General features: G+C 36.5%; 1 protein-coding gene, 1 non-coding gene and 1 pseudogene across 3 annotated transcripts in view; 2 read left to right on the top strand and 1 right to left on the bottom strand.

Annotated features, from left to right (window-relative positions):
* Positions 1-11076: 11076 nt before the first annotated feature.
* LOC150033748 (uncharacterized) lies at positions 11077-11718 on the bottom strand. Its single transcript, XM_090317053.1, has one exon. The coding sequence runs from the start codon at positions 11716-11718 to the stop codon at positions 11077-11079; it is 642 nt and encodes a 213-aa protein (XP_090173179.1).
* Positions 11719-12819: 1101 nt separating this feature from the next.
* LOC150033747 (small nucleolar RNA R71) lies at positions 12820-12922 on the top strand. The gene has a single exon (XR_016532567.1). It is a non-coding gene; the product is annotated as a small nucleolar RNA R71 (small nucleolar RNA).
* Positions 12923-21737: 8815 nt separating this feature from the next.
* Positions 21738-24475, top strand: part of LOC150033746 (protein GIGANTEA-like) — an 8459-nt pseudogene continuing 5721 nt past the window's right edge. Inside the window, exons 1-2 of the transcript XR_016531701.1 lie at positions 21738-21844; positions 22382-22489. The product of XR_016531701.1 is annotated as a protein GIGANTEA-like (transcript). The remainder of the gene's footprint in view (positions 21845-22381; positions 22490-24475) is intronic.

The following is a 24475-nucleotide window of genomic DNA, read 5'->3' as shown; positions in this document are numbered from 1 at the left end:
TCCTTCAAATTTATAATTTAGCCAAAATTTCATCTTTCTCCTCACCTCTCCCATGCAATTTTTCAGCAAACTTTTCTCATCTTTTTTGCTCCAAAAAGTGCGTTTTTTAGTTGTCAAATTTGTGTAATCTCTTGTGAGAGTTTTCTTTTTGTGGGAATACAAATTTATCAATATAATGTGGGAACACCTTGGGATTGAGTGAATTGGTATAATCCTGAACTTGAAAAAGGATTTGAGCGTAGTCGTTAAATCCTAAACTCGAAAAAAGATTTGATAGTAATGGTTTGATCTTGGACCCAAAAAAATGATTTAATAGTAGTGGTTTAATCTTGAACATGAAAGAGGATTTGTAGAGGTTTAATCTTGAATCCGTTGAAAACATCGGAATTGGTTGGTGTTGGGATAAATGCCCTAAATTTCAGGTGGTCATGTAGTTTGTAATTGTAATGTACAAACAGTTTGTTTATTTAATAAAATCTGAGGTATTTTATTTGACATTTAGTAGCATGAACCCACAAAACCAATAAATTAATATCTAAAGTTGTCTTATGTAACTTAAGCATGTATGTAGAGGTATATAGGTGGATCATGTTCAAACGATAACCTAAACGGTCTGTAGTAAATGGAAAGAGTTGAGTACCTAATCCCGGTGATACGACAAATACGACCCGCTTTGTAATTGTTACAATTATTGCAAAGTGCTACAAATGATCTGATCCTGATCATTCATGTGGAGACATGTGATCGAAGGTGTTCTATATAAAGAGTTTGTATAAGACCGGACCACAAAATGAACAGTCTCACTATATAACACCGTTGATAGAAGAGACTTACATTTCACCAAGATGACCATAGGTGACTTGACCTAAATCCTAAGTGAGTTGTGAACTTCTGCCTATAAAGACGATCATTTGATTTGCATGGATGAGAACGGACAGTTCGCCTACTCAATATGCCTACCATTTTGGGGATTCATTTGATTGGAAAATTGGCAACGCAGTTGCACAAGAAGAAATTAACTCATTCTCTATAGTTAGAGTAAGTAGATAAATTTCTCCCTTAAGGGCTAATTTCAGGGCTTGAACAATATGGCGCCACACACTCGCCTGTTCCAGGAAGGGTTTGGTCATAGTTGGATTATGACTTATTGTTCATTAGAGGGATCAATGGTAGGGGTGTACATGGGTTGGGTTGGGTTGGGTTGAGGGTATTTTTTGGATCAACCCAAAATTTCACATTGGTATGATTGGCAACCCAAATGACCCAAATAAAGTTTCCAACCGAACCCAACCCAACTTGGGTTGGGTTAGGCTATCAGGTTATAACTTATTTTTTTATTTTTAATAAAAAAAAATATGTAAATTTATATACAACACATGACTAATAACTAAAATCTCATAAATTAAGATGCTAAATACCAAATATCTGTGATATTTATTGTAAACTTTAAACAAAGATAAATATCATAGTAATTTTAAAAGAAAAATATTAAAAAATCACAAAGTAATCAAACTTTAAACAAAGAGGATATATATATATATAAATTCAGGTTGAATTGGGTCAACCCAAATTTTTTTTAGCCAACCCACAACCCAACCCAACCCAACCCAAGAACAAAACTAACCCAACCCAACCATTACATTTTTGGTTGGGTAGTCCAGGTTGTTCGGGTTATCAGGTTATTTGAACACCCCTAATCAGTGGTACTTAAGGAGTTAGATGTAACTACAAGGACAAATGGTAATTAGGCCCAACTGTACTTACGGGTAATTTATGAAGGGTCACTGCATCGTTGATTGGTTATATCTAATGGACACATACGTATATCTGTAGTGCAGAGAGTGTGACTGTCAGTCTTTATTGGTGTGATCGGCAGTTAATGGAAGTTGGTTAATTTAATTAAGGAGTTTAATTAATTGATGAAATATCATTAGAGCTTCAATCTATAAACCCATAAGGTCCCGTTCTACTTAACTGGGATTATTGAGAATCGAATTATTTTTTTTTATTAATTTGAATAGTTCAAATTAATTTAGAAAATTAATTATATATGATATAATGTATATAATGTATATAATACATTATAGTATAAAGTTTTTTTTAGAGGAAATAAATCTTTGATTTGATTCAAATATTAATTATGTGAATATGATCCATATAAAAACTATAGGTTATATTATATGTGATATAATATAAGCTATAGATTATGTGTGATATTTCATATATGTTCGTTGCTATGGTGATTCGCTCTAGGAGTATTTTGAATAAAATAAATTGGAAGAATAAGTTCTAAGTATAAGTGATGCGTTTATGCTTTGATGCGTTTAAGTAATTGTAATGCTTTGGGGCGTCAGATATATGCAACAGAACGCACACAACTCCTAATGACGTACAAGTTTTCCTAAACCAGACCCAAGTATAAATCTAATTTAGGTTCTTGGTAAGTCCAGGGTCGAACTCAGGGATTCAGTTAATAAAACGCAGACCTTGCGTTGTATCTACTGTAGGGGTTTTTCCCAAATAAATGTGAGAAATGTGTTATTTACACTAAATTGTTGTGTTGTGCAAGAGATGCAAAAGAGTTGAGTAGTTAGTGATGGATCATGTGAGAATGGAGTTTAATGTAAGTGGACACGTCGGTCTAAGATTAATGTACACAAACTAGGATGTGATGTGGATGAGATGGAGTGATTTGCTTATCTTTTGTTCAAAAAGTGTTGAAAATAAATGCAATAAATGCTTATCTTTTGTTCAACATTTCTCAATGCGAATAACATACAAAACTTATCTCTAAGATGCATACGTCTAACACAGAATGCAATAGACACCAGTAAGTCTATCTCTAGCTGTACTAGGCGTCCTACTTGATGCAGCTTAGTTATTCTTTCGAACCATCTAAGTTAAAGATGCTTTTTACCAATTTGTCAAGTTGGCTTGAGCGTTGGAAAGTTTGGCATAAAGTATTACTGCGTTCAACATAAACAAGAAATAAACAATGACAAGTATGATTGATCAAATATATGAATTTTATAAAGAAACAGAGAGTCTTTACAAAAGCAATATTTAATCAAATGAAGTGAAAACGATAAATGAGATGAAGAAAACTGAGTCAAGCCAAAGAATACAATCTCTTATATTTCTTTGGCTCAATCTCGTTGTGTACAATCACTTGTATAGGAATTGGATGAAGTGTCTTTCTCAAGAGTGGCTTCCTTCGCTCCCTGACCAGCGGTGGTGGTGGTTCTCAACTCTTCTGATTGTCTGGCACCACAGCACAACCTCTAAGAACTAAAACTATGACTACAATATACAGAGAGTAAGGATCTTGATAATTTCCAAACTAAAACTATCACTACAATATATAGAGAGTAAGGATCTTGATAATTTCCGAACTTCTTGACTCTGGAAGAACTTCATTTATTTATAGGCGTTGGTCACATCCATTTGGTGAATGGCCAGCATTAAAGTCCATGCCCTGATTAGCATTAAATCCATGCCCTGATTAGCCGTCTGACTCTGGAAGCTTTTCAGACGCCGCCTGCTGCGTGGAAGCTTTTCAGACGCTGCCTGCTGCAGGTGCCTATACTTGTAAGTGGTGATGTGACACAATCAACCTGGAGCAATGAATCTTCTCTGCGTTGAACTCCTTCCGACGCATGGCCCATGCGTTAGAGCTTTTCCTGCGGCACTTATCTAATGCGTTAGCGTTAATCCTTGCGTTGAAATCCTACAATACAATGCGTTAGTGCCGCAATATTTAGTAATAAAACTTCTTTTACATGAGTTTGCTAACGTTTGAATAAATCCATGCGTTTCTTCTAAAAATGAGGAGAATCTATCATTAAAAACCTTAGTTGTTCCAACTTAAGAGTAAAAATAACTTGTATTTCTACAAGTTATCACCACTCCCAAATTTGAACAATGTTTGTCCTCAAACATTCCAAAATAATTCTTTGTTATCTCCTTTGTCTTAAGTGTGTAGAGTTCGCCTCTCATCATATTTAGTCATAAGCTTGAGATAAGAGTTTGGAAAATATAACTCAGATTGACTCTTTTCTAAAAGGACTAATGTTTAGTTTCTGGTGCAGCAAGCCTTTTATCACAACTCCCTCAAAACATTCTTGTTTTTTCTAAACCAGCAATGTGTTAGATGCACTTTTTAAGATAAATGTTAGATAAAAAGAAAAAAATAATTATGAATTTTTACTTTACCCATGCGTTGTTCCAGGTATCCCACTTTTGTTTTGGCTTGCCCCCATGGGTGTCATGCGAGCATCCAACTACGGGTGAGAACCCTTCACAACTAAACTCATATTTAATATTCATGCGTTTCAAGATATAATTTCTTCAGACTAGATAGAGGAGTTATATGGGACGTGTTGGTCTAGGAGACTTAACTTCATTTTGGCTTGCCCCCACAGGTGTCATGCGAGCATCCAACTACGGCTAAGTGCCTGTTCCAACTAAACTCATGCCATTTTAAGGTTTTTCTTTTGAAGTAATGACAGAGGAGTTGTATTTAACATTTTCTTATTTTGTTCCCTTTTATTTGTGATGTACTCGTTTGATGCGTCTTGACTCGGATTTCCCTCATCCCCAAATTTGGAGATGAGCTATACTCATCCTAAATTTGGAGACGAGCTAAATCCTCATTGCTAAAAGAGAAACGAAATTTCAAAAAGCTTTGAGAGTCTAAAAGGAGTTTAAGACTTAAAGCTTGCACGCGTTAGAAGGTAAACATAACCTTTTTAGAGAAGTTCAGGCCTTATTGATTTTCCTAACGCCTACTCTATACTTATAGATTTCATATAGTTGATATCATTGAGGTCAGGCAATGCACAAGACTTAGAAAATATCTAAAGAATAAAAATCAAGTATGCCAATGTCAAACGCAAGGAACAAAATGATAAGAATTTTCTCATTCATTTTCATAAATTCATATGAAGTAAACAAACAAGTCAAGCAGATACAAAAGAACAATTAAATCAAAATACAAAAATAACCGAACACCCCAAAACTCTATTGTGCCGGTGCGTCATCTCTGCATTTTTCCTCAGGGTCTTCATCCATAAAACACAGGGGGTTTCTAAGATGGGCAGGTAGTGGAGGCAGAGCAAACATTCCAACCAAGACCTAATTGACGTATTGCATTGTGTAAACAAATTGATCTTGCATCCGTCTTGTTTGTTGCCTTAGATAATCCCTTAGAACCCGATTCTGTTGCTGAAGACCTTCGATAGACGCGACCAGTGGTCTGACCTGATCACCGATAAAAATTTTCAACTCTTCTAAGTCTACACTGTGTTGAGGTGGTATTGGTTCTTCATTTCTTCTAACTGGGTCTTCAAAATTTGCTGCGTTGCTTGACCCTAGCCTAGTTGGTTCAAAAATTATTGGATGAGGCACAAAGTTGGGAATTGGACTTGGTGGGGGCGAAGGAAGGGAATAAGGGATTTCCTTATCTATATGAGTTGGTTCTTGATGCGTTTGATCAGGACTCCCTTCTGGCGGGGCCAATGGTGAGTCATGGAAAGTAAGATTAAGGGTTGGTTGTGCTTCTTCAGCCAGAAGTTCAAACTCAGCTTCATGTTCTTTGTGCTCTGAAGCTTCATCGTTGTGTTCAACAATCTGAACGCCTCTTCTTTTGGGGGCACGTTTGGATGATCGAGGCTTGGTTGCTACTTCTTTGGAAGGTAAGTAGGTTGATGCGGTGAACCGCGAAGTAGACCCCTCACTAACTTTATGTCTATCAAGCCATCAATATCTTCATGATCATCCCCTAGGGGGATGCCCCTGCGTTCGCATAGTGCACAGATCAGCTATGGAAAGTAGAGTTGCCCTCGTGGTTTAGTCTTGATGGCCTTGATCTGATCCCTTATAATTCTTCCAACGTCCAAAGGGATGCACTGCATGACGCAATAGGTAGCCAGGATGCGTTCCTTCGATAATGTCTCATCATGCGTTGTAGGCATGATGCTCCATTTGATCAATTAATACCACAAATTCGCATCTGGAGTTAAATTCCTGGAAGCTAACATTTTTGCCCCATTTCTCAATGTTTGCCTTTTGCAGGTTTGTCTACCGTCCTTAATGCATCTTCTAATTGGCTTGGCATTGGCTGCTCTAAAATGTGATTTCCTTCCGCGTCCAAATTGTTATCAATGTTGAACACTTCGTTTATCTTGTCAGCTGAGAAGCGCACTAACACCCCATCAACAAAAGTTGTGTTCTTCTCCATATCAAACTCACTGTTGTAGAACATGCGAACGAGGTTGGGCCAAATACGGGTGTGCCCAATGCAGAACTGATTCCACCCCAATGCGTTTATTGTTTCTGTTATGTATATTGGCAGAGGGTGGCATTCGGGAAAGAAACCCTTTTCTACGAGTATGTCACTAAATTGACGCCTTCTTCCCGAGGTCTTCTTAGGTAACGCATTAGTTACCTTGCGTTTTCCTGCCGCGTACTCTTTGGCTTCCCTTGCCAGCTCTCTTAGTTCATTCTCCAATTCCCTTTGGAGAGTCGTTTTCCTTCGCCCTTGCCTTGCGAGCTGATAGTCTTCCAATTCCTGCTTTAGTGCGTCGTGCCTTGAACTATTTCCATATGTTGCATCCTCAGGGCCAGTTGCAGATTGCTCATCTTCTTCTTCCTTCAATATTAACCTTCTTTTCCTTGTTACTCTTTTTTATTTTAAGAGCTCTTCATTCGCGTCGGATGGGCGTGATTACAATGCGTCAGGGCCAATTCTCCCTTCTCTATCTTCTTCTTTTTCCCTTTCTTCTTTTAATTCTTCTTTTAGTTCCTCTTCAAGCATTATAGCATACCGCTCCGCTTCGTCTAATTCAAGTGATGCTTTAGGTGGGTCTGAATTCATCACCTGCTCTTTCTCTTGGCTTTGATTGAGGGATGCCAAGATCGCACCAAAAACCTCTTACTCGTTCAGAGCCAATTCTGCCAACTTTTCAAGATTGCGCTCTGACGCAGAACTGTCAGAGGGTGGTATGGGTGGAGTAAATGGAGGGGTACCTACTAGGGTATGAGGCGTACCTGAGGAGGATATGATGATGGGCGAATGAGGTGGTTGGCTCGACGCATCTGATTCCACTGGATAAATGGTGGTTAAGGGCTAGATCAAAAGTGAAGGTGGTGGACGCACGACTGGTGACGATGCGTTATGGACGTAGGCTGGGAGTGGATCATGCGTTGCACCCACCATAGTGATGTTAGGAATGACTGGTGGTGGGGCAAACTTAGTGTAGGGTTTGGAAGCAACCGTAGATGACAGACGCGTCCTTGGTTTTGCAGGTGTTTTAGCCCTTGGCTTAGGGGTAGTTTTGGGTTTTGGTTGAGGGGTCTGAGGTTTAGGTTGAGGGGTCTTGGCCAGAGGGGTAACAATGGTTTTAGAGGTTTTGGAAGGGAGTTTCGTGGGTGGTGTAGAAGGTTTCGAAACAGACGGCTGTTGGGAAGAGGTAGCTTCGCCGTGTGTGGGTTTTGTTTGGGCAAGGGTTTTGGTGGTTTTTCTAGGACTCGGGGGAGGTGAAATTGAAACAGAGGATGAAGAATAGGAGTTTATCGGTGAGTCATTCCCAAAGCTCACGGTCTGGTTCTGGCTATCTGAGGCGAATGACATTGTGGCTAGAGAAGCTCGAGCGAATCGGAAGCGAGGGAGACAGAGAGGTTTTTTTTTTCTTTCTTTTGTTTCAGAGAACTCGAGAGTGAAAATGAAGAAGAAGAAGCCTTCGAATCGTTAGGTCCTTTTATAGGCTGAGAAAGAATTAGTGGCTGACGTCAAGCGACGCCTAACGTCTGTAATAAATGCAAAGCTGAAGAGATGTCTCGGATTTCTAAATACTCGAGTGTTTTTGTGTTCTCGAGACGCGTTCCTTCAACTGGGTCATGCGTTAGACTTTCATCTAACGCGTCCGTTATTCCCAACTCGACTATACACAACTTTTAAAGAAAAACAAACAAGTTTCCAACTTTTATAAAAGCAAAAACAAAGAACAATCTTAAAACAACCAAACAAATAAATCAATGAACTCAAACGCATCATAAAATATAGAATGCAAAAAGATAAGGATAGAGGAAGCGTCCTTGGAATATATGGCGATGCAAACTCAAGGATACTTCGACGCGGGCCTCAATTGGCTTTGCATAGTACGAGAGATGATTTTTGGCATTCAGTCCATCTTCAAAGTAAGGCTTCACTCTCTGACCGTTTACTTAGAATGCGTTCGTGCCATCTTCTCACGTTATTTCCACAGTTCCATATGGAAAGATTGTCTTAATGATAAAGGGTCCTGACCACCTGGATTTTAGTTTTCCTGGAAACAAACGCAGACGTGAATTGAACAATAGAACTTTTTGGCCAACAAAAAGTTCTTTCTTACTGATGCGCTGGTTATGCCAATGCTTTGTCTTTTCTTTGTACAGCTCGTTGTTCTCGTACGCGTTCAATCGCCACTCCTCGAGCTCATTGAGCTGAAGTTTACGTTGAGCACCCGCGGCGTCCAAGTTCATGTTTAGCTTTTTAACTGCCCAAAACGCCTTGTGCTCCAACTCTAAAGGTAAGTGACAAGATTTTTCAAATACAAGAGAGTATGGAGACATACCTATAGAAGTTTTGTAAGCAATTCTGTAGGCCCAGAGTGCTTCATCCAGCCTCTATGCCCAATCCTTCCGTGTTGCATTGACAACTTTCTCCAGGATAGACTTGAATTCTCGATTTGATACTTTCGCTTGACCGTTTTTTTTATGGGTGGTAGGCAGTGGCGATCTTGTGCTTGATATTATATTTTGCAAGTAATTTGGAAAAGATGTGATTAATGAAGTGCGTTCCTTCGTCACTTATCAGAGCTCTTAGCATTCCATAGCGTGTAAAAATGTTCTTGGTAAGAAACTTAGATACAATGGACGCATCATTCCTAGCACAGGCTACTGCTTCTACACACTTAGATACATAATCTACTGCAAGCAGGATGTACTATTGGCCACAGGATAGGGGAAAAGGTCCCATAAAATCTATGCCCCAAACATCAAACAGCTCAACTTCGAGAATATTGTTCAAGGGCATTGCGTCCCTTGAAGAAATATTCCCGGTGCGTTGACAGGGGTCACATTTTCAAACAAACTCCCTCGCATCTTTAAAGAGGGTGGGCTAAAAGTATCCGCTTTAAAGGACCTTCGCTGCAGTTCTTTGCCTACCGAAGTGCCCTCCGTAAGGGGAGTCATGACAGTCAGCTAAGATGCGTTGTGTCTCCTCCTCCGGAAAGCATCGACGCATTATGGAGTCAGGGCCTTGTTTATATAGAAATGGTTCATCCCAAAAATAAAACTTGCTGACATGAATTAACCGCTTCTTTTGCTGAGAGTTAAAGTTCCCGGGGAATTGCTTGGTGGTTAAATAATTGACTATGTCTACATACCAAGGTTCCCTGCCTTCAACTCTAAACAGGCTTTCATCAGGAAATGCGTCCTTGATTTCACCTTCTTAGGCTTGCATTTCTTCATTCTCTAGCCTGGACTGGTGGTCAGCCACCTGATTTTATGTTCCCTTTCTGTCCTGGATATCAATATCAAACTCCTGTAGTAGCAGCACCCATCTTATCAACCTTGGCTTCGCGTCTTTTTTGCTCATCAGGAATTTTATGGCTGAGTGCTTAGTGTATATGATGGCTGACGCACCAACTAAGTAAGATCGAAACTTTTCAATGCCAAACACTACAGCCAACATTTCTTTTTCAATAGTGGTGTAGTGTTCCTGAGAGTCATTTAATGTTTTGGACGCGTAAGAGATGGGATGTATCAAATTACCCTTTTTCTGCCCTAACATTGTTCCTACTGCCACATCACTCGCGTCGCACATGAGAATAAAGCGATGCGTCCAGTCCGATGCTATCAGTACTGGAGCTGTCGTCAACACATACTTCAAGGTTTCAAATGCGTCAGTGCAGTCTTCATTAAAGTCATAGGGTAGATTCGCCTCTAGTAATGCGCTCAGAGGTCGCACAATCTGAGAAAATCCTCTAACGAACCGTCTATAGAACACGACATGCCCTAGAAAACTTCGTAAAGTTTTAACATTTGATGGTGGTGGAAGTTTTGCTATGACATCTATTTTGGCTTCATCTACTTCCAAGTCAGCCTTAGATACTTTGTGACCTAAGACAATTCCTTCAGTCACCATGAAGTGACATTTCTCCCAATTCAACACCAAGTTTGTTTCCTCGCATCGAGCGAGGACGACCTCCAAATTATCTAGGCATGACTGGAATGAGTCTCCAAAGACTGAAAAGTCGTCCATGAAGACTTCAACGGTCTTTTCTAGGAAGTCAGAGAAGATAGAAATCATACATCTTTGAAATGTCCCAGGTGCGTTACACAGCCCAAAGGGCATGCGTCTGAATGCAAATGTTCCAAAAGGACAAGTAAACGTAGTCTTCTCCTGATCTTTCGAATCTATCAGAATCTGGTTGTAACCAGAGTATCTATCGAGAAAGCAATAAAATTCTTTGCTCGCAAGTCTGTCAAGCATTTGATCGATGGAAGGACGGGGGAAGTGGTTTTTCTTAATTGTTGCGTTGAGTTTTCTGTAATCCATACAGATGCGCCAGCTTGTGATAGTCCTCGAGGGTATGAGTTCATTATTGCTGTTGACTATCACGGTCGTTCCCCCTTTCTTGGGAACGCATTGGACTGAACTTACCCAGCTACGGTTGGATATACGATAAATAACTCCCGCATCTAACCATTTTAAAATTTCTTTCTTGACCACTTCTTTCATTATGGGGTTCAGCCTTCTTTGAGGCTCGATTGACCCCGACTTCGCTTTATACATGCAATAAGATGGACTAATGCCATGGATATCTGCAAGCGTCTAGCCTATTGCACGCTTGTACTTTTTCAGCATCTACAAGAGAGATTGCTCATTAGGCTCTGTAAGATTTGCGGAAAGGATCATAGGTAAAGTGTTGTTGGTTCCAAGGAATGCATATTTCAAGTGTCCAGATAACTGTTTCAACTCGAGTTCTGGTGGTTCTTCAAGTGATGGACACATTGGTTTTGTCCACCGCTCACTCAGACTTGGTGTCTCTGATTCTTTCGAGTTTTCCTCCAATGGAGGACCTCACATACATGAGTCTCTTCTTCAGGCAACTCAATACTATTGAGTTGACAATCTTCACTATCTGGGAACTTTAATGCGTTGAGCACATTAAACCTCACCTCTTCATTGTCCACGCGCATAGTTAATTCGCCTTTATGCACGTCAATTAAACCTTTCCCAGTAGCTAAGAAGGGGCATCCAAGGATAATTGGTACCTCCCTATCTACTTCATAGTCCAAGATAATAAAGTCTGCTGGGAATATGAGATTATCAACCTTCACCAAAACGTCTTCAATCTTCCCTTCTGGGTACTTAATTGTTCTGTCAGCGAGCTGAAGAGTAACAGAAGTAGGTTGTGTTTCGCCAATCCCCAATTTCTTAAAAATTGAAAGTGGCATGAGATTAATGCTGGCTTCTAGATCGCACAACACATGACCCACATCCAATCCTTCTATCGAACAAGGAACTGTGAAACTCCCAGGGTCCTTCTGCTTCTTTGGTAGACTGTTGCTTACTAATGCGTTACACTCCTGCGTTAGTGCTATTACTTCCTTCTCATTGACTCTTCTCTTCTTCGTCAAAATATCCTTAAAAAATTTGACATATGTTGGCATCTACTCCAAAGTCTCTACAAGTGGAATGTTGATATGCAGCTGCTTTAGGAGCTCAAGAAATCGCTTGAATTGTTGTTCATCATTCTTTTTCATCAGACGTCTAGAAAATGATGCGTTCAAAGTCACTTCAGGCTTTCCCGCGTTAGACATACTGGGTTCTGAATGGCTTGTAGTCTCGGGCGTTCTTTCTTCCTAATTCATTGAACGTGTGATGCATTCTTTCAAAGGACTGCTATTTCTTTGATTCATTCTTCTTTCTTCAAGAGCTCTTCCACTTCGCAACGTCACCGCGTGACATTGCTCATTTCCATTATTGTTCCCAGGTGTTTCAGTATTGCTAGGTAGAACTCCAGGCTGCCTGTTTTTCAACTCGCTCGTTATCTGCCCTACCTGGATTTCCAGGTTTCTGATAGATGATGCCTGGCTTTTCAGCAACGCATCATTCTGGGCTATGTACTCCTTCAATAGGTTCTCAAGCGGAGATCCTGAGCTCGACGCCTGTCCTCCTCTATTAAAGGGTTGTTGATGTTGCTGATGCGTTTGTTGTAATGCAGCCGGCGGTGCATTCCTTTGGTGATGGTTCGCCCTTGGGTGGTGCTCCTGATGATTTCCTTCTGTCCAAGAAAAATTCGGATGGTTTCTCCATCCAGGATTATATGTATTAGAGAATGGGTTATTTTTGATAAAACATACTGACTGGGGGTCTTGTGGACATTCAGCATAAGAGTGAGGATCTCTACAACCCACACAGCTAACCATGGGCTGCCCAAACGCCTCTATCTGATTCACCTTCTGCTGATTTGATGTGTTTCCCAGCGTTATGTTCTGCAAAAGGCTGGTTATCGTAGCCACTTGAGTAGAAAGTGAGGCTATTGCATTGGAATCGATAGAATTAACATTCTGAGATCTCTTCTTTCTATCAGCTCTTCCATCATACGTATCATCCACCCATTCCATATTGTGTTTAGCAATGCAGTCTAGTATCTCTTTAACCTCATTGTAAGATTTGTCCATAAGTCCACCAGCTGTTGCTGCGTCTGCTGCTATCTGCGATGCTCTATTCAGTCCTCCATAAAACGTCTCCATTGGATAGTTAGAGATAGTCCATGGTTCGGGCAATTCTTGACCAAGCCCTTAAAACGCTCCCATGCGGCGCTTAAGGTCTCACATCTTCTTGTTCAAAGTTCATAATCTCTCAACGCCTCCTCGTGTTGGTGGTAGGTGGGAAGTATTTTTGCATAAATTTTTCTACCAACTTCTCCCAGGTGGTGATTTCACTAGGCTCAAGTGAGCTCACCCATTGTTTTGCATCATCACACAAAGAATAGGGAAACAAGGACAGCCTGATCGCCTTTGGGGTGATTCCAGGAATCACAAATGAATTACACGTTTTCAGGAAACGCTTCATGTGGGCGTGAGGATCTTCACCACGACCACCCCCAAATTGTCCAGCAGACTAGAACATTTGAAGCATAACAGATTTCATCTCGAACCTAGTTCCATTCGGCGTTGAGTATATGATTCCTGGAGAGAAATCATACAGTACAGAGGACTCGTACTCCCTCATGGGACGCGTGCTGCTATTCGCCGAAACGGCGCCAAAAACTTGTTCGTTGCTATGGTGATTCGCTCTAGGAGTATTTTGTATAAAATAAATTGGAAGAATAAGTTCTAAGTATAAGTGGTGTGTTTATGCTTTGATGCGTTTAAGTAATTGTAACACGTTGGGGCGTCAGATATATGCAACAAAATGCACACAACTCCTAATGACGTTCAAGTTTTCCTAAACCAGACCCAAGTATAAATCTAATTTAGGTTCCTGGTAAGTCCAGGGTCGAACTCAGAGATTCAGTTAACTAAACGCAGAACTTGCGTTGTATCTACTGTAGGGGTTTTTTCTAAATAAATGTGAGAAATGTGTTATTTACACTAAATTGATGTGCCTGTGCAAGAGATGCAAAAGAGTTGAGTAGTTAGTGATGGATCATGTGAGAATGGAGTTAAATGTAAGTGGACGCATCGGTCTAAGATGAATGTACACAAACCAGGATGTGATGTGGATGAGATGGAGTGATTTGCTTATCTTTTGTTTATGCGTTAGACTTCATTCAACATTTCTCAATGCGAATAACATACAAAACCTATCTCTAGGATGCATACGTCTAACACAGAATATAATAGACACCAGTAAGTCTATCTCTAGCTGTACTAGGCGTCCTACTTGATGCAGCTTAGTTATTCTTTCGAACAATCTAAGTTAAAGATGCTTTTTACCAATTTGTCAATTTGGCTTGAGCGTTGGAATGAAGTTTGGCATAAAGTATTAATGCGTTCAACATAAACAAGAAATAAACAATGGCAAGTATGATGGATCAAATATACGAATTTTATAAAGAAACAGAGAGTCTTTACAAAAGCAATATTTAATCAAATAAAGTGAAAGCGATAAATGAGATGAAGAAAACTGAGTCAAGCCAAAGAATACAATCTCTTGTATTTCTTTGGCTCAATCTTATTGTGTACAATCCCTTGTATAGGAATTGGATGAAGTGTCTTTCTCAAGAGTGGCTTCCTCCGCTCCCTGACCGACGGTGGTGGTGGTTCTCAACCCTTCTGATCATCTGGCACCACAGCAAAACTTCTAAGAACTAAAACTATGACTACAATATATAGAGAGTAAGGATCTTGATAATTTCCGAACTTCTTGACTCTAGAGGGACTTCATCTATTTATAGGCGTTGGTCACGTCCACTTGGTGAATGGGCAACATTAAAGTCCATGCCCTGATTAGCCGCCTGACTCTCAGAAGCTTTTCAGACACCGCCTGTTGCGTGGAAGAGTTTCAGACGCCGCCTGGTGCAGTTTCCCATACTTGCAAGTGGTGATGTGACACAATCAGCCTAGAGTAATGAATCTTCTCTGCGTTGAACTCCCTCCGACACATGGCTCATGTGTTAGAGCTTTTCCTGCGGCACTTGTCTAATGTGTTAGCGTTAATCCTTGCGTTGAAATCCTGCAATACAATGCGTTAGTGCCGCGATATTTAGTAATAAAACTTCTTTTGCATGAGTTTGCTAACGTTTGAATAAATCCATGCGTTTTCTTCTAAAAGTAGGAGAATCTATCATTAAAAACCTTAGTTGTTCCAACTTAAGAGCAAAAATAACTTGTATTTCTACAAGTTATCAATATAACATAAGGTTAGTTATATATGTCAAATAGATAATATACATACATATATATATATATATATATATATATATATATATTAAATAACGGGGAGGGATTTATCGTAACTCCCTCCACCCCACTCTTTGATAACCAACTGAAAGTTGATTTCACGTTAGGAGCAGATAGTGAAATTCATGATTGTTTCACAGAGAGTTCTCAGTCTCTTCTCCTCAGAAGAATTTCTCTGCAACACTACTCTCTAAAATTACTTTCTTTCCATTTCCAAAATTAAGTATAAAGCCCACAAAACTCTTGTGAATTCTAAACCTCCGAGAATATAGAGGAAACTTGTTGGTGGTGTTCATCTTGGGTGTTCGTGGTAGTTCGTAATTGTTTGTTGTGAGCAATACCGGAGATGAAAGTGAAGATCTTTTGACTTCAAGGGTAAGTGTTATCTCCCTTTTGTTCTTCTCTATTCTTGCTAACGTGGAACTGAGCCACTACGAAGAAGTTCCGGGAGTTACGAAGGAAACCTCGAGCTCATAGTGGACATGGGTTAAGAACGAGAATAGCATCTTATGAATGTTTATCACGCTTTGTTTCTGACGCATCTTTGATTTTAAGTAGTATTATGTACAATAAATTGAGAGATGAGATGCTTTTTTCACGCTTTCGTTAGATTTTTCCAGACCTTCAGTCGGATCCTAAATGTGCAAAATGATCTATTGTGGTTTGACTCTTGAACTCGTAAAAAGAATGATAAGTTGGTTTGGTTCCCACACTTAAGAGAATCCTTGCAGTAAAATACCCAAAAAGGAGTCTTTGGGAGTGAAGTGAGGATTTTGAATCACTATAACAATTACTTTTTTAAGGCACACTATAGAAATTATTGGTGTCATCTCTTTCTTCCTACTCTTTTATTTTATGCACTTAATTATTTGCATATGAAATTGCATACTTAGTATTTTACTTTAATTCACTGTGCTAAATTTTGATTGCTTATTTATTTATTTTAGATTGAATTAGTTTAGTTTAAATTTATAGAAAAAGTTTTAATTTGTGAAGCAATCTTATTCACCCTCTAGTGTTGCCATACGATCCTACACATCCATCTCAGGCTTCATTCATCTTTCTTAATTAAAAGTAAACTTGAAACATATGACATTATATCAAATAAATTTAGGGTATGTTTGGAATACCTTTTCAAGTGTTTAATTTAAAAAATGATTCATTTTGAAAAGAAAAAAAAATCAAGTGTTTGGCAATCAACCAAAATAGATTTTAAAAATGAATTTATAAAATAAGTTGGTTTAGGATAATACTTGAAATCAACTTTTAGCAAAATGACTTTTAAGTGTTTAATAGTTAATTGTTGGGATTTATACCCTAAAACCTCATAGTTAATTTATTATTTGATATAATAGTTTATTATTTTAAATATGCAATAATGAGTTATCTATTATGGGAAAAATCCAAGGTTATTTCATGAGAACTTGAAACAATATGTAGTAAACATACAAGTAGATCACGTTCAAGAAATAACTTAAGGGATATATAGTATATGGATAAGATTAAGTGTTTTATCCTGGTAGCACTATGGATACGATATATTTTGTAAGTGTTATAAACAATGTGATCCAAATCATTCATGTGGAGACATAAGAGTGGAGGTATCATATACAATGAGATTATATAATACCAGACCGCAAAATACTTAATCTCTCTTTGTAACATCATTGACTAAAAAGATTTGTAACACTGTTGGCTGAAGAGATTAATATTTCATAGGATAACCATGTAACTCGATCTCAATCCTAAGAGAGTTATGGACTCCTATCTAGAATGTCCTTTGATTTGTATAGGTGAGAGTAACCGAGTCGCCGACTCAATAAACCTACCATTTTGGAGACATGCTTGAGTTGGGAGCTGGGAATATAGTTACATAAGATGAAATTCACTCCTTCCCATCTTTAGGATAAGTAGATGAATTGTTCCCTTAAGTGTTGATTTCGGGTTTTGAACAAAGGGCACCCTGCCCTCCCACTGGCCCTAGAGGGACTTCGTTTATGGTGGGACCATAAACAGTTTGTTCATTAGAGGGATCGGTGGTACTTAAGGAGTAAGAGGTAATTACATGGGTAAAATGGTAATTTGATCCAACTGTAATTACGAACAACTTGTGAAGGATCAACTTACTCGTAACAGTTAAATCCATAGACGCAAAATATTCTACAACGCAAAAAGTGCAACTGTGAGTTTTTAGTGGAGTGATCCACAGTTAATGAATGTTGATTAATGTAATTAAAGATTTTAATTAGTTAATCTCAGATCATTGGAGCTTCTAATCTGTAGGTTCATTAGGTCTGTCTGCTACCTCACAACGGATAAACAAGAACCAATAGTTTTGGAAGATTTTGAATTGTTCAAATTATTAAAGGGAATAACATTACTTGTATATGATACAATTAATATAACGTATATAGGTACATTATAATATAAAATTAATTTTGAATAAGATTCAAAATTAAACTTTATAATAAAGGGAGATTTAATATATTTAAATATGTTTGAAATATTGAAATAATATGAATTAGATTCATATTAAAACTATAAGTTAAAATTTAATATCAATGAGATTCATATTAAGCAATAAGCTATGAGATAGATGTGCATTTGAATATAATTTAAATGTACATTTAATTAAATATGAGATATTTAATTAAAATGTTGATTCATTAATTAGTTTATTTAATTAAATAAATATTATTTAATTTTAACTTATAATAGGAAATGAGAGTTATGTTTTAATTCCACTTCATATTTTAAATAAAGGGAGGGAAAGGAAGTTTTTTTTTTTCTTTTTGAAGATTTGGTTATTGTAAAAAAAAAAACTCCTTCCATCTCATCCTATCTTCTCCCATCTTCCTCTTCTCTCTCAATGTTTTTTTTTTTTAACAGAGAAATGAGTTCTCTATAAAAAGATTTCCAAAATTCAATTTCATTTTATCTCTTTCAAGAGTCGGTAAATTGGTCATTGCCAAGAGAATAGCAGGGAAGACCCTATGGTGGCGTCACAATATTGTTCGTGAAAGACTGGTTCACTAAGGAAGAAGAAGATGTAAAAAAAATTTTTGAAGAAAAAATTCTTCAAACGTGAGTTCTTTCTTCTTCTTTATAAAATTAACTTTTATTTCATGTTTTTAACCTTTATTGCATTGTGAATGCATGTTGTGTTTTTTATTATATGTTGAAAATTTCAAAACAAAATTGAAAGCAAAGTGATCACCCACTTCCACTGTGGGATTCGATCTCTTTATTAATTTTTTCCTAATTTGTATAATTCTTAAAATTACTAATGTTGGGGTATGTGCCCTAAATCTTGTGGTTCTCGTAGTTTATAAATTATTTATTTGATAAAAAAATGGTGTTATTTTATTCAATATTTATATTGTATTAAAAATTCAATAAACTAAGATCTAAGATTATTTTAGATAACTTAAACATGTATTTGGTTACATACAGATAGATCATATTTAAGTAATAACCTAAGTGGTCTGTAAGATATGGATAAGGTTGGGTGTCTTATCCTGGTGACATTATGGATACGACTCATTTTGTAATTGTTACAAAAATTGCAAAATATTATAAACAATCTGATCCTAATCGTTCATGTGGAGACATACGAGTGAAGGTATTCTATATAAAGAGTTTGTATAAGACCAGACTGTGAAAGGATTAGTCTCTCTTTTTAACATCATTAATGGAAGAGATTAACATTTCATAGGATGACCATATGTGACTCGGCCTTAATCTTGAGTGAGTTATGAACTCTTATTTATGAGGGCGATTCTTTGATCTATATGGGTGAAAGTGACCATATTTGTCGATTCAATAAGCCTGTCATTTTAAGGATTTGTCTAAGTAGGGAGCTGGGAACATAACTACACAAGATAAATTCATTACTTCTCATCTTTAGGGTAAGTAGATGAATTTATCCCTTAAAAGTTGATTTCGGGTCTTGAACATTAAGGAATCACCCTCTCATTAGCCCGGGAGGGATTAGTTTATAGTTGAACTATAAACTATTTGTTCATTGGAGAGATCGATGGTACTTAAGGATTTAGATAAAACTACAAGGGAAAAACAGTAATTTGATCCAATTGTAGTTATGAGCAATTCATGAAAGGTCGACTTGCTATTGGTTGGTTATATCCATGGACACAAAAATATATCTAAGTACAAAAACTGCAGCTATGGGTCTTTAGTGGTGCGACTTGTAGTAAACGAATATTGATTAATTTAATTTAAAGAGTTTAATTAATTAGTCTCATATCATTAGAGGTTCTAATCTGTAGGTCCATAAGGTCCCCTTGCTAGCTCACTAAAAGTAAAATAAGAATAATCTTAGATTAATTTGAATTGATCAAATTAAATATGAGAATTAATTAATTAATTATATATATAAGAGATAAATATTTGAATAAAATTCAAATATTAGTTATATGAATGAGATTCATATAAAACTATAGGTTAAAATTAATATAAATAAGATTCATATTAAAACTATAGGTTATAATTAATATGAACATGATTCATATTAAAATTATAGATTATAGTTAATATGAGATTCACATTATACCATATGTTATGTGAGAGAATATTATTTGAATATGATTCAAATAAAATTAAATATACGATATTTAATTTACAAACTAATTAATTATTATTTGTTCAACAATATGTTAAACTAGATTTAATATACATTAATTTAAATAATAAAGTAATTCCCATTGGGAATTATTTGGAGATAGTGGAAGGAAGTTATAACTTCCCCTCTAAACAATCTTTACACTATCACAAGTAAAAAGGAGGAAAAGAGAGATCCGTTGAAAAATGCTCTCCAACACATAACAAGCACACAAGAAGAGAATAATTCTCTTTGCAATCTCAATCTTCTTCCTCAAGAACTCCTCTCACAAAATTACTTCTCTCTTCCAAATAAGGATCCCACACATCATGTATTCTTATTTGGAGAAAAGCAAAATATATATATATATACATATAATTGCGTAATAGATGTTTACAAATATTGACACTTAAATTTACAACTTATTATTTTGATTTGATCAACATAAATGCCCGGTGTTTGGGAAATCGAGTTTGTAAGTCCAGGTTACTTGTGACGAAGTGTTTGTTGTGAAAAAGTTATATATATATATATATATATATATATATATATAGAGAGAGAGAGAGAGAGAGAGAGAGGTGAAAGATGGATTATGGAGTGCAAACCCGAGAGGTATTTGTACAAATTTCTATCGTCCGTCATGTTTTGTCCGTCATTAACTATCGTCCATCATTGGTTGTGCATCATGAAAGGGTCGTGGCAGTTTTCTTTCAACATGAATGTGGCAATTTTCTTCAAGCACAAAAGTGACTATTTTCTTCAAACGGTTGAAGGTAATTTTTATTTTTAAATTATAATGTAATTTAATTTAATGTTTTTATTATGGTGCCAATATTTGGTCTATTATTGCTATAATATATTTTTAATATTCATGAGATGTATGTTTAATTATATTAATTATATATTGCATATAGTATGCCATATAGTTAATCGGGATAAATATATTGATACATCATATTTAATATAAATGTTATATTATATGATGAAAATAGAAATGCATTGAACATGATATTACTTCGCAAATATAATAATTATTTTTTAACTAATATCATTAGTGTGCATGTTATAGTTTTTAATAATTCGTTAAAATATAAGTGATATATGTTTAATGAGATAGATTAAATCTATAACAAAGAGTTTCATGCAAATATAAGATCTTAATTATTTTAAAATTGTTTAAAATTAATTCACTAGACTTATGTTAAAATATTTCTAATATGATTAGAAACAGGTTAATCTTTTCTTTTTTTTTTTTTTAAATGTATTGAAAATGAAAGCATAAAAGATTAAATTTATAAAATATTTACCTATAACAGACATTGGTATAAGGATGGTTTTGTCTAGGACTGGGTATTTACACTGACGGTAACGAAATACTCCTACCTGGGGATTGACCTGGAAGGTGAATTAGTCAAATATTTTATAAGCATGAAATAGAAGATTAACATTTATTAGAGTGTCTAATAAATAATGATAATATATTGTTAAACTATCTAATATAAGTGTTATATTGGACAAATTAACAAATGACTTAGATAAATTATTAGCTAGATTTACCTAAGTAATAAACCTTAGGTTTAAAACACGTAATGACACCTTGATTTTTGACCCCCTTCGGAAGGTGTTTGCATAGGTCAATATCAAGGAGAAATTTATTATAGTAAGTGGGAGAGAGATGTGTGTTAACACATCCCACGACCACTTTCATTGGTTTGCAAGTGAAATTTTATACTCGGTCTCGTGGCACCTCGATTTTTGTCCCCCCTTCAGAAGATGTTTGCATGGAATCAATCTCAAACACCAGTAATGGATAGGGTCGCTTTAATTTTTGCCCCAACCGATTTTTTTTCTTCGGTTGCCTCATTGAGGCAGAACTCTATAATTTAAAATGGAGGGTCACACTAGTTAATAATTTCTTGGTCAAACCAATGGTAACTAATTATTATAGGAATAAGAATTATTATGGTGTAATAATTAGTTGAGAGTGTCTCAATTCAGTGAAGGGGTGAATATGCACCCTTCGGTGGCTTTTTCCTAAATCATTGAAGCGTCATTGCAAAATTAGATGTCACATAGGGTATATTAAAATTTTGCTAAACTTGATTGGATTTAAAAAGTTATACGCTTCCTAATATAAATAATTTGTTTGTTTTCAACAAATATGACTAGCGCTACTATTAACTTGCTTAGTGCCGACAAATTGACTGATGATAATTATACAACCTGGAAAAACACGACGAACACTGTACTAATCATTGACGACCTGGAGTTTGTCTTACTATAGAAGTGTCCTCAAGTCTCCACTCTCATTGCATCTCGAAATATTTGGGATGCATACGAAAGGTGGATGAAGGAAAACAACAAGGCCAAAGCATATATTCTTACTACCTTAATCGATGTCTTGGCTAAGAAACATGAGAACATGGTTACTACATGCGAGATCATGGACTGGTGCGAGAGATTTTTGGACAATCGTCCACACAAATCAAGCATGATGCTCTAAAATTCGTTTTCAATACCGTAGGAACTAGGGGGCCTTGGTGCTAGAATATGTTCTCAATATGATGTTCCACTTCAACGTGGTAGAAATGAATGGGGTCGTCATTGACAAGTCCAATCAAATTAGCTTTATTCTAGGATCTCTTCCAAATAGTTTTCTACTGTTCTAGCAATAATGTTATGAACATAATTTATTACAATCTTACCACCCTCCTAAATGAGCTACAGACTTACGAGTCTTTGATGAAAGTCAAAGGACAAAAAAAGGGAGGCAAATGTTGCTACTTCCTCTAAAAATTTTCACAGAGGTTTGACCTCTGGAACTAAGGTTGTGCCTTCTTCCTCTGACATTAAGAAATGGAAGAAGGAGAAGGGTGATGAAGGGAATAAAGCTAATCAGGCTGCAGCCCACAAGTAAGAAAAAGGCCAAGACTACAAAAGAAAATTGTTTCCATTGCAATCAGGAAGGACACTGGAAAAATGAATTGCCTTAAATACTTGACAGAGAAAAAGAAGGTTAAACAAGATAAATATGATTTACTAGTTTTGGAAACTTGTTTAGTGGAGAATGATGATTCAACTTGGATAGTTGATTCAAGGGCCATTAATCACGTTTGTTATTATTTTCAAGGAAATTAGTTGCTGGCGGCAACTTAAGACTGGTAAGATAACCATGCAGGTTGGAACTAGGCAAGACATTTCAGCGGTTGCAGTGGGAAGCGTCAAATTACTTTTAAAAAAATCTTATTTATTATTGAACAATGTATATGTAGTTCCTGGTTTGAAAAAAGAAACTTAATTTCTGTAAAATATTTGCTTAAACAAAATTATCATATCTCATTTAATGTAAATAAAACGTTTATTTATCAAGATGAGGTTCATATTTGTTCTACAATTTTATAAAGTAATTTGTATGTGCTAAGGCTATTAGCATCTAAAGCACTTCTAAATACTGAAATGTTAAGAGCTACAACAACTTAAAATAAAAAACAAAAGATTTCTCCTAAAGAAAATGCCTATCTTTGGTATCTAAGGTTAGGTCACACTCAATAGAATTAAGAGGTTGATTAAGAGCGAACTTCTAAGCAAGTTAAAAGAAATTTTTTTTGCCATATATAAGTCATGCCTCGAAGGCAAGATGACAAAAATACCTTTTACTGGAAAAGGTTATAGAGCCAACGTGCCCTTAGAACTTGTACATGTAAACCTCTATAGTCCGATGAATGTTAAGGCAAAAGGAAGGTATGAATATTTCATCTCTTTTATAGATGATTATTCAAGATATGGGTATCTTTACTTAATGCAATACAAGTCTAAAGCTCTTGAAAAGTTCATAGAGTATAAGGTTAAGGTTGAGAATCCATTAGGTAAAACCATTAAAACACTTCAATCAGATTGAGATGGAGAGTATATGGATTGGGATTCCAAAACTATTTGATAGAACATGGAATCACTTCTCGACTCTCAGTACCTGGTATACCTCAACAAAATGGTGTATCAGAAAGGAGAAATAGAACCTTGTTGGACATTGTTGGTCTGTGATGAGTTATGCTCAGTTACCTCTCATTTTAGAGCTATGCAGTGATGACTGCAATACATACTTTGAACAATGTTCCATCCAAAAGTGTTTTTAAAAATTCTTTGGAATTATGGAAAGGTCGTAAAGGTAATTTACGACACTTCAGAATTTGGAGTTGTCCAACACATGTGCTTGAGATAAATCCAAAGAAATTGAAACCTCGTCCAACCTATTTGTAGGCTACCCCAAGAAAACGAGATGTGATTTCGTTTCTGATCTTAGAGAACATAAAGTATTTGTATCGATAAATGTTACATTTTTATTAAGAAGATCACATCAGTGAGCATAAGCCACACAGTAAAATTGTGTTAAATGAGCTTTCTAATGAAATTACTGAAATTTCAATAAGAGTTATGGAAGAGGCTAGTACATCAACAATTGGTTAATCTAGTCAAGAACATCCATTTCAAGAGTTAAGAATGCCTCGACGTAGTAGAAGGGTTATGAACCAACCTGCTCGCTATGTGTTTTTAACAGAAGCCCAAGCCATCATACTAGATAATAACGTTGAGGACCCATTGACCTATAACTAGACAATGAATGATGTAGATAATGAATGATGTAGACAAAGATGAATGGGTTAAAGACATGGATTTGGAAGTGGGGTCATGTACTTCAGTTTTGCCTGGGATCTTGTAATTCAACCTAGTAGGGTAAAACCTATAAGATGTAAATGGATCTAGAAGAGGAAAAGAAATGCAGATGGTTAAGTGCACACCTTTAAAGCTAGACTTGTGACAAAGGGTTATACCCAGGTTAAGGGAGTAAATTATGAAGAAACTTTCTCACATGTTGCCATGCTTAAGTCTATTCGGATTCTC

Source organism: Benincasa hispida, chromosome 9 (assembly GCF_027475165.1).
Source record: "Benincasa hispida cultivar pf3 chromosome 9, pf3_genome.v1.1, whole genome shotgun sequence".
Taxonomy (NCBI): domain Eukaryota; kingdom Viridiplantae; phylum Streptophyta; class Magnoliopsida; order Cucurbitales; family Cucurbitaceae; genus Benincasa; species Benincasa hispida.
This window is presented reverse-complemented; position numbering and strand designations above follow the sequence as displayed.